Below are 14,231 nucleotides of genomic sequence, written 5' to 3' on the forward strand. Positions count from 1 at the left end.
AGAGCCAAGATATAGAAGCAGCCTAAGTGTCCACTGATAGACAAATGGATAAGGAAGATGTAGTATATTTACATAATGGAATATTACTCAGCCATTAAAAGGAATGATCTCTTCCTATTTGCTACAACATGGATGGACCTAGAGGGTATTATAGTAAGTGAAATAAGTCAAACTGAGAAAGACAAATTCCACCAGATTTCACTCATATGTGGAATCTAAAAAACAAAACAAATGAATAAACAAACAAAAAGCAGAATCAGATTAATAAATACAGAGAACTGATGGTTGTCAGAGGGAAGGGGGTGGGGAGATGGGCAAAATGGATCAATAGGGTTCCTGTTATGAAATGAGTAAGTCATGGGGACAAAAAGCATAATAGCACAAAGAATATAGTCAATGGTATAGCAATAGCATTGCATGGTAACAACAGTAGCTAGTAGCTACACTCGTGGTGAGATAGCATAATGCATAGAAAAGTTGAATCACTATGTTGTACACCTGAAACTATGTTAACCATATGCAAATTTTTAAAAATTATTTTAAAAAGCAGAGATTTAAGCCAACGTAAGATAAAAATGATTCTATCTTAATTCTTTTGTATTTGCCAAATGGATCTTTTTATGTTTAATGGCTCATATTCTATACCTGTAAAATGTTATTATAAACTCCACATAATATTGTCATAAGGATTCAATGAGCTATCAAGAGTTAAACCTGGCCAGAGATACAGTAAGCACTTATGGCATGGTGACTATTAACCACTGTTATTATTTACAGAGACCAATTACCAAAATAATGCCAAGTTTAATTGTAATGATTTAAAACATAAAATTCAAATTTATGGTGTCTGGACGTCTACTTTCTCAATGTAAGCATAATTTCAAGGCTTGTAAATGTTTAACACATATTACCATAAAGTACTAGTAGGATACAATTAGTTTTAGTCAGTATTAAACTAAAGAGAAATGTTCTTCTAGAATTGATATTTTAGTGCAATCATCAAGTTTTAAAGTTGCAGAGAGATCTGATTTTTATTCAAGTGCAATTAACTTGCTTTTAAAGATTTTTATGTGATAGTAGTTGGAGTGCCAGATGAGCACTCTGATGCTGTGTCTCTAAGAAGCATAAAAATAACTCAGAAATCACACAAATAATGTGAAAATTCAAAACCACAAAATCTCTCCCATTTTAAAACACGCTACCATTCTCCCTAAATCTTGCATGTCCCATCTTCTCTTCTTCCTTTCATGGAAAAACTTCTTATAGAGTGTCTATGTGGATATCTGCCTCTCCTTACTTACCCTCTTTTGGCTTCCTATTGCTGCTTTAACAAATTACTACAGACCTGGTGGCTCTAAATAATACAAATTTATTACTCAGCTGCCCTTTGCGAACCAAGAGAAAGATTTCAAGGAGAGCAAAGTGAGAACCATCCCTGTGGGCCGAGCCCAAACGGAGTTCCCCCAAAACAGCTGTGTGAAAGCCACTTAATTTGGCCTAGTCTGTTATGCAGAAAAGGCTAATAGAGACATTAGTAAGTTATAGATCATGCTTGTAACCAAGGGACTTGCTCAAGTTCACAGAAGTCCATCCGACTCCAAGATCTAAAAGCCCTGCAGGATCTGACCTCACAACCACGCTGCACAGTACTCTTTCCACTCGATTCACATTGGCCTTCTGGTAGCCCTCTATGGCTCCTTCCGGTCTCGGGCTATCATTCGTGCTAGGTGGAGCCCTGTGCCTGCAACGTTCTTCCCTATCCCCTCCTGTTGCTCATCTACCTTCTATTCTTCCTCTTAAATTACACTTAAAATGTCACTTCTCTGGGAAGGTCTTCCCTGACAACCCTGACTAGACCTAGGTATTTTCATTACATGCCCTTATTAATGCCCTCTGCATTTCCTTCCAACTACTCACTTCAACTAATTACTTGTGTACTAAATTATTTAATGTCTGTACCCCTTTCAGATTACAAGGCCCTGAGGACAAGAATCTTGTCTAGGTGGTTTGCTACTATTTCCAAGCACCAGGCCCGCAGGAAGCAGGCAAATATTTGTGGCATGAATGAAGAGTTTTAGAATTGACAGTATCTTGATGCAGCTCACCTCTTGTACCAAAGGGGTCAATATCCCAAAGAACCCTCCAGGCAACCTACACAGTGAACTTGAAGAATGTGAAGGCACATATCATCTCTCATATGAGCCATCATGTATTCTACTTCAGAGTCCTCAAAGGGCACCTATGCTTCTAAAGTGGCTCAATATTAGGCCCATGGACTGTGGGAAAAAAAAAGGCTTCACCCAAAAGTTCGGGTGAAGTTTGTCTAGAGAAGTAACAAGTTACAGTGCTAAAGACTTCCACCAATGTGCAGCAATTCTAGTACTGTAATGCATTGATATGTCCTTGTAGAAAATGATTAAAAATAGCAATGCCAGATTCTTTATAGTTCCTTTTTAAAAAATCTTTTTCTCAGGGTGCCTGGGTGGCTCAGTTGGTTACGGTTTCAGCCCAGATCATAATTCCAGGGTTGTGAGATCGAGCCCCACGTCAGGCTCCGTGTTGGCCGTGCAGTCTGCTTGCGATTCTCTCTCTCCCTCTCCCTCCCCTCTCCATGCTCACACACACACACACACACTCTCTCTCTCTCTCTCTCAAAAATAATAAAATAAAATAAAAATCTTTTTCTCTATTTTACTAGAATGATGTTCCTTTAATTTAGGTCAAATTTTTTCATATAAGGGATGCAATTTATGTCTTATTTCAATGACAATTTACACAGATACTTAATAAGACCAAGTAGATTTCATTTTGTTATTGTAAGCCTACCCCATCCTCAATCACATTTCCTTCTTGGATTTAGAATAACACATTCTGTGTGTGTGTGTGTGTGTGTGTGTGTGTGTGTGCCTGTCTGTCTTCTCTGTGTGTATACGAAGGTGGGTAGAGATTGGAAGAGAGAGAAGTAGCCTTTAAACTAGTAAATTTATTTTTTAAAACAATGAATTAATCTTAAGAACTTGAACTGAAGATCCCCACAAAATTTCCAGGATTCCAGTAACCCCCTAAGACAGAAAATTATTCATATAGTTCAGACAGTATCTTATGAGGCTCTCATTAACAATACTGTATTGTATACTTGAAAGTTGCTGAGAGAGTAGATCTCAAAATTTCTCATCACAAAAAAATAATTTATAACTATGTGAGGTGATGGATGTTAACTAAACTCACTATGGTAATCATTTTGTAACATACAAATATATCAAATCATTATGTGTGCATCTTGAACTAATATAATGTTATATGCCAATTGTATCTCAATAAGACTGGGAAAATGTATCTTAAGGAATTAACATGAAAGTAAACAGCATCTGCTCTCAATCACAATTATTACTTTCTATATACATATTTATTTTCATTTCAAAACAAAAAATAGGTATTCAAAGTCACTTCTAAGTATTTGCAATAACTTTTTCTGTTCACACCATGAGCATCACTGTTGTGAAGTCATGCTATAAGAAAATTAAGAACATGGAACAAATTCACTTCATTGAGAAGGAACATACATTATTAGTTGGTGGAGGACAGTTTCATTAACTCAAGACCTCTGCACATCTGACTTTACTTACTGTTGAACACAGAAAACTCTCCACTGTTCTTAGTTTACATGCTTAACAGGTGGAGAAACTGAAATTCACTCAAGATACTGAGTTTGATGAGTCTTCAAATGCTACTGAAGATTACAGAAATGACCTACACAGCACTACTTTCCATTGAGGATGCAAAAGAGATAACCATGGAAAGAGCTGGGCTAACTTCTCAAGGCTATGTTTTGTTTATGCAATCTCATGGAAATCAGCTGGCAGGAGGGGAAGCTGAATGAACAGACAAAAAGAAGGGTGAAATCCTACATCTCCTTTCAAAGAAAGATTCTTTAGTTCTGCTTTCATTCTCCAAAGACCTACTTATTTCCAGGAATACTCTGACCTCTGTCATCTAACCTTTTTTTTTAAAGATTTATTTTTTTATTTTTAGAGAGAGGGAGAACGGGTGGGAGGGGCACAGAGAGAGGGAGAGAGAATCTTAAGCAGACTCCATGCCCAGCGTAGAACCCAATGTGGGGCTCTATCCCAAGACCCTGAGATCATGACCCGAGCTGAAATCAAGAGTTGGATGTTTAACTGAGTGAGCCACCCAGGCATCCCTCTAATCTTTTTAATCTCAGTTTGTCTTATTTAGCATTTCTCTCTCATGTTTCCTCTTATGGTAGCAAATTCCAAAGAGCTAACTGCTTTTAGTCCCATAGTCTGCCCTCCCCTCCTACTCCTACCACACACTATTACTTGGCCTTCTTTATTTTTTTTTCCCTACAAATTTTTCTCTTCCTTCAGACTGGCCTCAAATACATTAACTCCTACACATTCTGGTTCTCATTTCCATCTACTCTTCCTCCTCCAGACCACTCAAATCTCTCGACTGTGCCTTGTCTTGTCTTGTATCTCAAGTACAGTCTTAACATGATGTACCACACACACCTGAAAATAATTTCTTTTTAACGTCATGCCAAAGTCATCTTACTTTTTCTTTCTTTTGATTTTAGCTCAACATTCTAATAGCACCTCCTTGCGAATGTGTTCCAGCTTATCAAAATCATGATAAAGTTCTAAGACATCCCTATCAGTGTTGTATGAATCAGTCATATTTACTTCAAAGCAAGGAAACCCCTTCAGTTACTGTCTGTTTTGCTACATATCACTGACTGCAATGTATCATGATCCACTCCAACTCTTACCGTCTCAGCAACATCCTCATGTTGTAAATTTTAAGAGACATTAATACTCAAAAGCAAAACTTTAATGTTTTAAATACCTTTAATTCATATTCAAAGGATGACTCACAGTGACAGAACTGTCCACAAGGCTGGGGTGGCTTTTGTTGTGAACAATGCTCCTTGGCATCACCTTTGTAAAACCCTTTGTGATTTGCTTCTTCACTGTCTTCTTTAGTGTCTTAATTCCACTGATAAATCTGGTAGTTTACACAGTCATAGATCAGCTGGTGTTTTGACAAAACTGCCACTAACAGATCAGAGAACACCAAAAGAAAAACTGTTTTTATAGATCATTTTCCACATAGAAGTCCCTCCCGCTGTTAGTTAAAATGAATACGAATTTTAAGAGACAGAGAGAGAAAGAGAGAAAACAGATGGAAATATTTGTATATTTCTTGTTGTAACCATACAGAGAGAGGTACAGAAAAAGTTATTAAAAGGAAGTATCATCTGCATGTTATAAGATTTGGAAAGGCTAAAAAAAATATAAAGGAGAAAATCCAATAAATCTATATGATGCCATTAGATATAAACTACAACAGAGCCTAAGAAGATATTAATGATGTAGAATTTAAAAAAAAAAACAACCAGAAATGTGACTTATAACAGACGGGTTTATAGGATCGGTCAACAAATTACAACCGGGAGGACAAGCCTAAGCGCCTAAGCTCTGAGGTAGAAGACCGGAGAAACAACAGAAATGAATGGGAGGCAATGGTAACTTAGGAAAGGGTGTTGTAGGAAACAGTAGCACATACTCAAGTTCTGAGAGGAATACTTTACTCCATAGCCGGCAAATGTCAAAGGTAAGTATCTGTCAAGATAATACTGACATTATAATAATCTTATCATTTGGAGAAGCTTGTGCCAATCAGGCAAATGTTATCTCAAGGGAATGAAACTGGTCAAGAAATCCCCAGGGAGCCACGAATCCTAGGAGGAGTGTGGTAGCAACCTAGATGTGCTCCCAAAATGTCCTAAAGAACAGCAAGAATGATTATAAACCTCCATAACCTGTTCCTTCAGCAAAACTGAGAGACAAGACCAAGCAGCATGCTGTGGGCAGGCTGAGAAAGAACAGGGCGGGACACAAGTGCTGCAGGAGGGTGAGAAAATGCAGTGAGACAGCAGGGTATAAAATTAATGTACAAGGACTGTCAGCTCTCAGCTAGAAGATATGGTGGAAGAGAAGACCCTGTGTACAACAGCAACACATGACAGAATATCTAAGAATAACTTAAGAAATTTGGGTAGGAGGAAAATGACAAAATACTCCTGAAGGTCTCAGAAGTAGATTTCAACAAATGAGATTTACCATGTTCTTGAAACAGGAATAACCAGTATCATAAAAGTATCAATTCTCCCTAAATTTTTTTAAAGATTTATTTATTTATTTGAGAGAGAGAGAGCATGAGTGGGAGGGGCAGAGGGAGAGAGATTCTCAAGTAGACTCTGTGCTGAGCGTAGAGCCCAATGCAGGGCTCGATCTCATGATCCTGAGATCACGACCTGAGCCGAAACCAAGAGTCCAATGCTTAACCAACTGAGCCACCCAGGTGCCCTGGGATTATTTTAAATTTTAAAAAATTTAGGGAGGGGCACCTGGGTGGTGCACTCGGTTAAGCATTGGACTCTTGGTTTCAGCTCAGGTTGTGATCTCAGGGTTGTGAGATTGAGCCCCACGTTGGACTCTGTGCTGGGCGTGGAACCTGCTTAAGATTCTCTCTCTCCCTCTCCCTCTGCCCACCTCGCCTTGCACACCGTCTCTCCCTCTCTCTCTCTCAAAAAAATCAAATCAAATCAAATCAAAACAATCCCAATGAAAACAACCCTAACAAGCTCCCCCTGCCCCAGAACTAGACAATTTGATTTTAAAGTTCTTGTTAAAAAATAAACAAACATGACGGGCCTCCAAATGATTCTGAAAAATAAGAGCAATAGAAGATAAAGGGGACTAGCCTTGCCAGGTATTAAAGCACACCGTAGAACTCTGATAAACTAAAATAGCATGATTATGGCAGATGATTCAACAAACCAAACACAACAAAGAATCAAGAAACAGACCCTAATATATATATGAGAATTTAAAATATGGGAAAGGCAGAGCCTCAAGTCAGTGTAAACTTGGACTTTTTACTAAATGGTGCTGGGAAAACTAGGAGCCATTTGAAAAAGATGAGGTTGGATACTATTTTATGTTCCCATGTATCAAAATACTCTATGCAAAAAATAAAACTATACAAGCACTGGAAAAGACATTGGTGAATTCCTTTATAACCTCAAAGTTGAGAAGATCTTTTATGGCTTATGACTGAAAATCCATAAGCCATAAAAATTGCTTTAAAATAAATTGCACTACACGTAAATTTAAATGTTTTACATGGTAAAAACATCATAAAGTCAAGAGACAAATGGAAAGCAGGGAAGTTTTTACAATGCATATTGCAAATGGTTATTCTAAGAGCTCCTCGAAAATTAAGGAAAAAATGGCCAAAGGGTGCAAATAAATAATTCTCAGGAAAAAAAAATGACCTTTAAAACATAAGCAAAGATGTTCACTCTCACTAAGAAGAAGAATGCACATTAGTTCTCCACAGAGCTGCCGCTCCTCATCTATGAGACAGGTAAATACCCGCAAGTGTGACGATACTCTGTGGAGAAACGGCACTCCAATACAATGCTGGCGGGAGTGTAAAATGCTACAACTCCTATGGAAGGATAAACGCAAAATACAGATCTAGTAATCTCCTTCCAGTAATCAAGTACAGTTTTTTCCTATGCAAGTGGGAAATGAAATGTGCAAGTTATACCCGAAGCAACAAAGTAAAAGATTAGAAACAGCCCTCCCATTTCTAGTAGAGAACTGGTCACGCACACAATGGAACAGAACTGCATCTACAAAGCAATAAAAAAGAACAAGATGATCTTTATGAACTTGTGCAGCATGAGCTCTAGGATACACCAAGTGGAAAAAAAAAAAACAACGGTCAGAACAATAAGCCCAGCAAGCTACCTCTGGTTATGACTGACAGGAGTTGGTATCAGGGACCCTGAAAGCCCCATTTGAGTTAGATTTTTAACTTCTTACTTTGAATACTGACAGGTAAGGGAATGACTCTTGCCTTTCCATTAGAAACTGTATCTCAGGGTAACCAAGGAATGACAAAAAAAGGCTGTACTTGACAAAAGAATGCCAGCCAATAAATACAGAAGAAATGATAGATTTAGAAAATCACCATTTTGCAACTCATAATTAAATAGTTGGTTTAAGGGGTGCCTGGGTGGCTCAGTGGTTAAGCGTCTGCCTTCAGCTCAGGTCATGATCCCAGAATCCTGGGATCGAGCCCCACATTGGGCTCCCTGCTCGGCGGGAAGCCTGCTTCTCCCTCTCCCACTCCCCCTGCTTGTGTTCCCTCTCTCGCTGTTTCTCTCTCTCTGTCAAATAAACAAACAAAATCTTAAAAAAAATAGTTGGTGTAAGCAAGTAATTATCAAGTGTTAATTGTTAAAACCATAAAATGTCAAAACATTTGCACTTCTAAGGAAAAAACATAGCCCTGTTATAAAGTGAGCAGACTGTCAGCTCTGTTATTCAGTCTCAGCATTACTAACAACCAGATAATATGTTTCTCCTGACGTGACACAATATGAAACATGCAATATCACCTATGATTTATTCCAGCTAAAACATTTAATGTCAATCTATCAAGATGAGATCTAGCTTCCCAACTACTGGAATTCGGTAGAGAGAGGGATGAGCTAACAGATACTACAAGATAGTTTCTTAGACCAATACAAAAAAGGGAATGCTCCAGATTAAGAAATGTCAAGGACATAACAACCAAGTGCGTGTTCCTGGACTGGATCATGGTTTGGACAAATCAGCTGTGAAGGATACTATATGACAATTAGTGAAAAGTGAACATGGACCTGTGTGGTAGACGGCCACAAATTACTTGTAGTTTCCTCATCAGGAAGTGAAGTCTTTGGCAAGGATGTGGAGAAAAGGGAACCCTCGTGTGCTGTTGGTGGGAATGCAAACTGGTGCAGCCACTGTAGAAGACAGTATGGAGGTTCCTCAAAAAATTGAAAATAGAGGGCGCCTGAATGGCTCAGTTGTTAAGCGTCTGCCTTCGGCTCAGGTCATGATCCCGGGGCCCTGGGATCAAGCCCCACATCGGGCTCCCTGCTTGGCAGGAAGCCTGCTCTCCCTCTCCCACTCCCCCTGCTTGTGTTCCCTCTCTCTCTCTGTCTCTCGCTGTCAAATAAATAAATAAAATCTTAAAAAAAAAAAAAAAGAAAATAGAGGGACGTGTGGTGGGCTCATTCAGCACAGCATGCAGCTCTTGATCTTGGGGTTGTGAGTTTGGGCCCCACGTTGGGTGCAGAGCTAATTTAAAAATAAAATCTTTAAAAAAAATCAAAAATAGAAGTACCACATGATCCAACAACTCTACTTCTGGGTATTTACCTGAAGAAAACGGAAACACTGACTCAAGAAGATACATGCACCCCCATGTTCACTGCAGCGTTATTTACAATAGCCAAGATATAGAAACAACCTAAGTGTTCATCAACGATGAATGGATACAGAAAATGTGGTACGTATATACACAATGGAGTATTATTCAGTCATAAAAAAGAATGAAATCCTGTCATTTGTGACAACATGGATGGACCCTGAGGGCATAACACTAAGTGAAATTAATTAGACAAAGACGAATATCATATGATCTTACTTATATGTGGAATCTCTAAAAAGAAACAAAAAACAAACAAACAAACCAAGCTAATAAGTATAGAGAACAGTTAGGTGGTTGGCCAGAGACAGAGGTGGGGGGAGGTAGGCAACGTGGGCGAAGGGAGTCAAAAGGTACAAACTTTCAGTTATAAGATAAGTAAGTCAGAAAAAAAATAAGTATGTCATGAAGATGTAATGTACAGCATGGTGACTATAATTAGTAACACTGTATTGCATATTTGAAACTAAGAGGTAAAATCTTCAAAGTTCTCATCACAACAACAAAATTCTGTTAACTATGTGTGATGAGGGACATTAACTAGATTTACTTAATCATTTTGCAATATATACAAATATCAAATCATTACATTATATACCTAAGACTAATATAATGCTGTATGTCTATTATACCTTAATTTAAAAAAAAACAAACCAGTGAAGTCTATTTCTCTACCACTGAATCTGGGCTGGTCTTGTGTTAGAGGCGAGACTCTAGGAGTTCCAGAGCCTAGCCTTGGGAGGCCTTGCACCCTCTACCTTTGCCCTCTTGGCAGCCTTTCATGAGCTTTCCTGAGGCTGCCATGCTATGAAGAAGCTGATCTACTGCACTGGAGGATGAGAGGTGCCCCAGACAACAGCCAACATCAACTTTCAGACATGGAACAAAACCATCTTGGCACTTCAAGCCCAGCCAACTCTCCAGCTCGCTGAGCACCGCATGAGCAAGCCCGGGCCAAACCAGCAGAGATCTGCCCAGCCAACCCACAAAATTATGAGAAAATAAATCATTGTTTTAAGCAACTAAACTGTAGAGTGGTTTATTATGAGCAATAAATAACTGGTACCAATGGGTATTAAATGAAATGAAAGTTTATTAACCAGGAAAGGCAGATATCATTAACTGGAAAAAAAAAAAACACTGGTTACAAACTGTAGGTACAAGACAATCTCATTTGATAAAACGTTACATGCAGGCAGACACACCGGCTAAAAGATCCAGAAGGATATATACTGGGCGCCTGGGTGGCTCAGTTGGTTGGGCGACTGCCTTCGGCTCAGGTCATGATCCTGGAGTCCCTGGATCGAGTCCCGCATCGGCCTCCCTGCTCGGCAGGGAGTCTGCTTCTCCCTCTGACCCTCCCCCTTCTCATGTATTCGCTCTCTCTCATTCTCTCTCTCTCAAATAAATAAATAAAATCTTTAAAAAAAAAAAAAAAGAAGGATATATACTAAGTAATAACCAATTGCTACATAATGAGGTAAACTCTGGGTAGTGAAAATGTTTTTGTTTTTGCTTTTCCATATTTTCTATATGCATATACGTGCTTTTGTAGTAATAAATAGTTTTAAAAAATATGTTTTTTAAAAAGATCTATAATGTTTACTTATTCTTCAGACAAAAAGGTCAGCTGGGTCCCTGAAGAGCTCCACATGAAAATTCTTGCTATTAACCTCTAATAGTACACAAAACTGGATAAAGTCAGTTAATCAATAAACTTTAGGGATAGTTATGGGCTGAACTGTGCCCCCACCCCAGCCCCAAATTAATATATTGAAGCCCTAACCCCCAGTACCTCAGAATGTGACTGTATATGAAGACTGGGTCTTTAAAGGTAATTAAGTTACTTTTATAAAATGAGGTCGTCAGGGTGGGCCCTAATCCAGTCTGACTGGTATCCTTCTTAGAGGATGACTGAACTCAAAAAGCCCCACCGGGGTGTGATGCACAGAGCGAGGGCCATGTGAAGAGGCAGCAAGAGGGAGGCCACGTGCCAGCCAGGGAGAGAGGCCTGGAGCACGTACTTCCTTACGGCCCTCAGAGGAAACCAACACTGCCGGCCCCTCAGTCAGGGCCTTCCAGCCACCAGAACCGTGAGGAAATAAATGTTGTTTCAGCCCCCAGTGTGTGGTATTTTGTTATGGCAAAATAAGGGCTACGTGTACAGCACGGTATTTGGAAAATTGACCTCCTGCGCATCCTAAGTACTGCAAACAGAACCATAAAGAGAGTTTATAATAAAGTCTTGTTCTAAGATTCTGAAAAGTTTTGTCTTTAAAGTCAAATAACAACTATAAACACGCACAAAGAGAAATTATGTTAAATATATCTATGCAGAGAGAAAGCAGAGGGCATGCTTTCCAAATGCACTGCCTCACATGAGGGGGCCGAGGTGCTATTCTAGTCCACATTCTACTCTTGAGCTGGTGTGAGAAACCAGTTTTCCTGTTTTGTTCTGCATTTGTTTATTTATAGGCCACCAACAAAGAGCAAAATTAATGGAGAACCAACAGCTAAAAAGCAACACTACTAAACATTATTGTTTTTTAATCAAATACAAAATATTCTATTCCTCTACTTTTAAATTAAAAACATGGTATACAAAAACTACACTATTTACAATAAGCAGTAAAAAGAAACAAAAAAAGTTGAGTACAGTTATGATAAGAGAATTTGAAGAAGAGCGAGGAGAGGGCAGAGAAGAGCTGCCATGTGATGGGGTGGTCTAGGAGGATGCGTTCTTGTTACTTCTGGCTTATACCACTTGTATGATCTTAGGCACATGATTTAACTTTTATGAGCTGGTTCACTGTAAAGGGAGAAGCTTAAACAAGGTAATTATTCCTCAACCAGTCTTTATGGACTTCCTAAAGCTTCCCTGGAAATTCTTATAGGGCAGGGATAGAAATAAACTGGTAGGGCTTGGTGCCCTTGAGCTTAGATTCAGGTAGTGGTATTCATTTCTGTTTGTTTTCCATTTGAACGTTTGTGTTTTCACTTGGGGTAAGAGTTCTGCTGCTGGAATAGTTGAAACCATTGTATTAAAATGCTCTGTCCCCTGACAACTAGGTAAAAATACTCCAGGAATACATATTTAAGAATGAGTAAATAACATAGCTGAGCAGATACCCATAGGAGGCAGAAAGAAGAGCCAAATGATACTGACTTGTAGGAACATCAGGCAGACGATGACATTAATGGGGACTGTGACAGGGCAGGGGAGGGTGTGGCCTCTCTATATAAGAGATTTAGGATTGTTAGTTGATGCTAAGCATTGCAAACTGAGCCTGAAATGTAACTTCATGACTCAAAAAGTGAATGCAATTTTAGGCATCATTAACAAAAGTATAATTTCCAAAATGCACTCAACAAATTACCCCATATATTTAAGAACCTGTTTGTACTACCAGTAATCAAAGAATATAGGCAGCACTGTTTGGCAGGTTTGAAGTGAGTCAGACCTAAGTTCCAACCTGCATTCTCAAGTTTACACAAGCCATGTAACTTCAGGAAATACAGCTTCTAGAACCTTCAACATCACTAATGCGGGACTTTACCAGCACTGCTGTAAGGGTTAGTGATCACCAGGGACAATACTTAGCATAGTGCTGGCGTACCATAGGCACTCAAGAAATAGCTAATGCTTACAGAGCACTGTGTGAAATTCTAGCTCATCTAATCCTCAGAACGGTTCAATAACCAGAAGATCGTAATACGTTAAATGCAAATTATCACAAGAATGGGACTAAAATTGTAACAAATGAAACAGTCACTGATGACAGAGTGCAATATTAGCAGTACTACCATTTACTATTAGTAGGAACAGAAAATGGTGCAACTCTTCTGCAAAGCAATCGGACAACATGTAACAGAGGACGTTTTCAAAGTTCATATATGATGGTCCAACTCTATTTGGGAAAGGAAAGGATTCAGAAAGTGCCTGTGGGTAGAAATGGAGTGATCTGTTGACTGACTGGTGGGCATCTCCTTTATGTGCATGCTTATCACCAGAAAAGCAAAGCATCTCCAAGAATAGAAGACTTTCTTTTTTATTTTTGCCAGTTAGTGATTTCCATAAATATCCCTTTGTCCACCCAAACCTGGATGTTCCTGAGAACTCCTAAAGCAGAAACTGTGGCCCACTTCCCCATTCAGCTGCTCACATTTAAGTGGAAGCACACTGCCCAGGGAAGCAGACACTCCTAATGACCCAAGTATTTCTTAAGATTAATAAAGGAATGTGGAATAGAAGAATATAAATTCCTTCAGGTTGGGAGGTCCCAAATCCAGAGCAATTCAGGGTGTTCCAGGAATTGCCACCACAAAGAGAAGAATGAAGGTCAAAACATTTCATTTCTTCTAAGTCTGCAGTATGCTGCCCTTTGAGTTCGTTGCAACTCAAGACCCAAGAGAAAGTGTTCTTGTTAGAAGTCTACCAATGATGGACACTTACCTAAAATGAGATGAAGTTTGGTTTCTGTCTGGAAAGCATAGTGCAAGGTCACCAAGAACGGTGACTGCCTGATGTGCTCCAGGACTTGCCGCTCTGTCCTTGTGTGCTCTGTGGTTTTGGCCTTTTGCACTATTGTGGCCTTTTTCAAGACTTTCATGGCGTACAGCTTGCCAGCGTCGTGACCGCTGATTTTACGAACCAGAAATACTTTTCCATAAGCTGAAAATGAGAAGAAAAAATAAAAACAATTAAAATACCACACACAACGGTAATTCATTGGAAGCTGCAAGTTACAACGCACAACAAACAAACATTCTTTGTTTGTTGTTCATTGCTGTTTCAAATAGTTCTTTCATAGGGGCACCTGGGTGGCTCAGTCGGTTAAGTGTCTGCCTTCGGCTCAGGTCATGATCCCAGGGTCCTGGGATGG

The 14,231-nt window shown here is 39.2% G+C and overlaps 1 protein-coding gene across 4 annotated transcripts in view; it reads right to left on the reverse strand.

The window, feature by feature from the left end:
* The window catches only part of RPS6KA5 (ribosomal protein S6 kinase A5), a 179,651-nt gene that overhangs the window by 92,170 nt on the left and 73,250 nt on the right, over positions 1-14,231 (reverse strand). For all 4 annotated transcript variants that reach the window (XM_032405786.1, XM_032405790.1, XM_032405788.1 and 1 more), the window contains exon 3: positions 13,802-14,020. In XM_032405786.1, coding sequence (XP_032261677.1) covers positions 13,802-14,020 — 219 coding nt within the window. The remainder of the gene's footprint in view (positions 1-13,801; positions 14,021-14,231) is intronic.

The sequence above is a fragment of the Phoca vitulina genome, unplaced genomic scaffold, assembly GCF_004348235.1.
Source record: "Phoca vitulina isolate PV1807 unplaced genomic scaffold, GSC_HSeal_1.0 scaffold7, whole genome shotgun sequence".
NCBI classification, from domain to species: Eukaryota; Metazoa; Chordata; class Mammalia; order Carnivora; family Phocidae; genus Phoca; species Phoca vitulina.